This window comes from Monoraphidium neglectum (assembly GCF_000611645.1).
Source record: "Monoraphidium neglectum strain SAG 48.87 unplaced genomic scaffold scaffold05939, whole genome shotgun sequence".
In the NCBI taxonomy this organism is placed as follows: Eukaryota; Viridiplantae; Chlorophyta; class Chlorophyceae; order Sphaeropleales; family Selenastraceae; genus Monoraphidium; species Monoraphidium neglectum.
The window spans coordinates 1-2,659 of NW_014007694.1; the positions used below are offsets into that span (position 1 = coordinate 1).

The following is a 2,659-nucleotide window of genomic DNA, read 5'->3' on the forward strand; positions in this document are numbered from 1 at the left end:
GGGGGGGGTGGAATGTCACAAGAGGGCACGACGGGGATGAGGGGAAGCGGTACTCATTATAGATGGGGCCTGATTGGCGGAGGGATGAGCGCATTGTCAACGCTTTGCAGCCCGAGGCAGGGAACACTTACACAATCTTTCAATACTTCCAAACCACTTGCCCTCCCCCACCCCTTTTGCTCAAGGCCCCACCGACAGACGGCGCCACATCGCTCATTGCTGGGCGGCACACATACACACCACAGACAGCGCTCATTGCTAGACGACACGCTCACACCACAGACAAGGAAACAAAACAGAAGGAAACCCGCCCAGAGCCCCAAACCCCTCTCACCGTTCAGGGGGCTCTTGTCCTTCTCCTGGAAGTTGCCAAAGATGCTGGCAGCCACAAAGCGCCCGCCCTCACTTGGCACAGCGGAGACGCGCTGCGGGGGTGGGCCCAGGTGGTGGTGGTGGAGGGGAGACAGGGAGGTGTGGGCAGCGTCAGCAAAACATCCGAGACAAAGACCAGAGGAGCGCGATAAGACCTTTGCACATGTATGATAATAAGGAACAGTCACTGGAATATGTGGGGCAAAGCTACCTGCGCCCTGAGAGTACTGCAGGCATCAAGCCCAGCAGCACGCACACAGCCCAACTGAATTCACCACACAACCTTTAAATGATGCAACAATACCCAAACTGCCGCAATCCCCAGATCAGAAGCTTGAACCAACCTTGGACGCGCGGATGCTGCCGTCGGGCTCCTGCCTGGCCGCCTCCCGGATCTCCCCGATGCCAGGGCCGGGCGCGGGGTCCGCCACGTCAGCGGCGATCTTGCCGGAGGGCGCGATGGGGATGGCGTTGCGCGTAGAGGCCGCCGCAGACGAGTTGGGGACAGCCACTGTGATGGTGGTTTTGGGGCAGGGGTTCAAGGGAAGGAGGGGCGTCAAGTGTGTTGGAGCAAAGGCAAAGGCAGAGAGGAGTGAAAAACACCAGGCGGAGAATGCAGCTTGCAGGAAGCGTGCATGCGTCTGCGTCTTTGCCCTACACTCAGAACAAGATCTTGACAGGTAGGCAGGGTGTGCAGAACATCGGGGCTGGAAGCAATCTGCATCAATCTGTGAAACAAACTGTGAAACAATCTCCCTGCAAAGCCTCAGATCCAATGTTTACAATCAAAGACGCACGGGGTCCCGCGCAGTCAGAAGCTCACCAGAGCTGGGCGTGGATGACACGTTGGCCGCGGGGCCGCGGAAGATGCGCTGAAGGCCAGACAGGAAGCCGCCACCGCCAGACTTGGCGCTGCCCGATGCTGACTCAGCAGCGCCCTTGGCCTTGCCCTGCACCTCGGCGGCCGCGCCCTTGAGCTTGCCCTGCACCTCGGAGGCGGTCCCCCTGGCGTCGCCGGACGCGCCGCTGAAGGCGCCCTTCGCGTCGGCGGCGGCACCCTTGGCCTTGGCGGCGGCGTCCGAGGCGGCGCCCTTGATGGAGCCGGTCACGTCGGAGGCGGCGGCCTTGGCGTCGCCCTTGGCGCCGAAGAGGCTACCCTTCGCATCGCCGGCGGCGCCCTTGAGCGCGCCCCTCGCGTCGGCGGCGGCGTCCTTGACCGAGTCTGCGGCGTTGGAGGCGGCGCCCTTAGCGTCAAAGGCGACGGTCTTGACATTGCCTTGGTTGAACAGGCTCTTGGCCTTGTCAGCGGCGTCGTTGGCGGCGTCCTTCACGGAGCCGGCGGCGTCGTTGGCAGCCCCCTTGGCGTCGTAGGCGGCGCCGCGGATGTCGCTCGTGCTGCCGCCAAACAGACCCTTGGCCTTGTCAGCAGCGTCGGAGGCGGCGTCCTTGATCGAGCCAGCGGCGTCGTTGGCGGCCCCCTTGGCATCGTAGGCGGCGCCGCGCACGTCGCTCTTGCTGCCGCCGAACAGACCCTTGGCCTTGTCAGCCGCGTCGTTGGCCGCGTCCTTGATCGAGCCGGCGGCGTCGTTGGCGGCCCCCTTGGCGTCGTAGGCGGCGCCGCGGACGTCGCTCTTGCTGCCGCCGAACAGACCCTTGGCCTTGTCAGCAGCGTCGGAGGCAGCGTCCTTGATCGACCCGGCGGCGTCGTTGGCGGCCCCCTTGGCGTCGTAGGCGGCGCCGCGGACGTCGCTCTTGCTGCCGCCGAACAGACCCTTGGCCTTGTCGGCCGCGTCGTTGGCCGCGTCCTTGATCGAGCCGGCGGCGTCGTTGGCGGCCCCCTTGGCGTCGTAGGCGGCGCCACGGACGTCGCTCTTGCTACCGCCGAACAGACCCTTAGCCTTGTCAGCCGCGTCGGAGGCGGCGTCCTTGACAGAGTCTGCAGCACCGGACGCGTCGTTCTTGGCGCCAAACAGGGCACTCTTCACAGAGCCGGCAGCGTCGGAAGCCGCGCCCTGCGCGTCAGCCGCGGCGCCCTTGAGCGTGCGACCGGCGTCCTCGGCGGCGTCGCTGCCGGCGCGCAGCGCAGCGGCGTTCGCGACGGCGCCGCCGACGGGGTTGGGGGCGCGGCCGGCGTCGGGCTCCTGCGCCGCGGCCGCACGGACCTCTCCGGCGCCGGGGCCGGGGGCGGGGGCGGCAACGTCTGCGGCGATCTGGGCTGACGGGGCGATGGGGATGGACTCCTTCGTGGAGGCAGTCTGGGTGGTGTTGGGGACAGCGACGCCTGAGG

General features: G+C 66.3%; 1 protein-coding gene across 1 annotated transcript; it reads right to left on the reverse strand.

Moving 5' to 3' along the window:
• Positions 1 to 698: 698 nt before the first annotated feature.
• On the reverse strand, positions 699 to 2,627 carry MNEG_16061 (hypothetical protein; the record flags this gene model as incomplete). The annotated part of the gene is made up of 2 exons (XM_014035468.1): positions 699 to 883; positions 1,196 to 2,627. Coding segments are annotated over 2 exons (1,617 nt in total), but the record flags the coding sequence as incomplete, so codon positions are not given.
• Between the last annotated feature and the right edge of the window lie 32 nt (positions 2,628 to 2,659).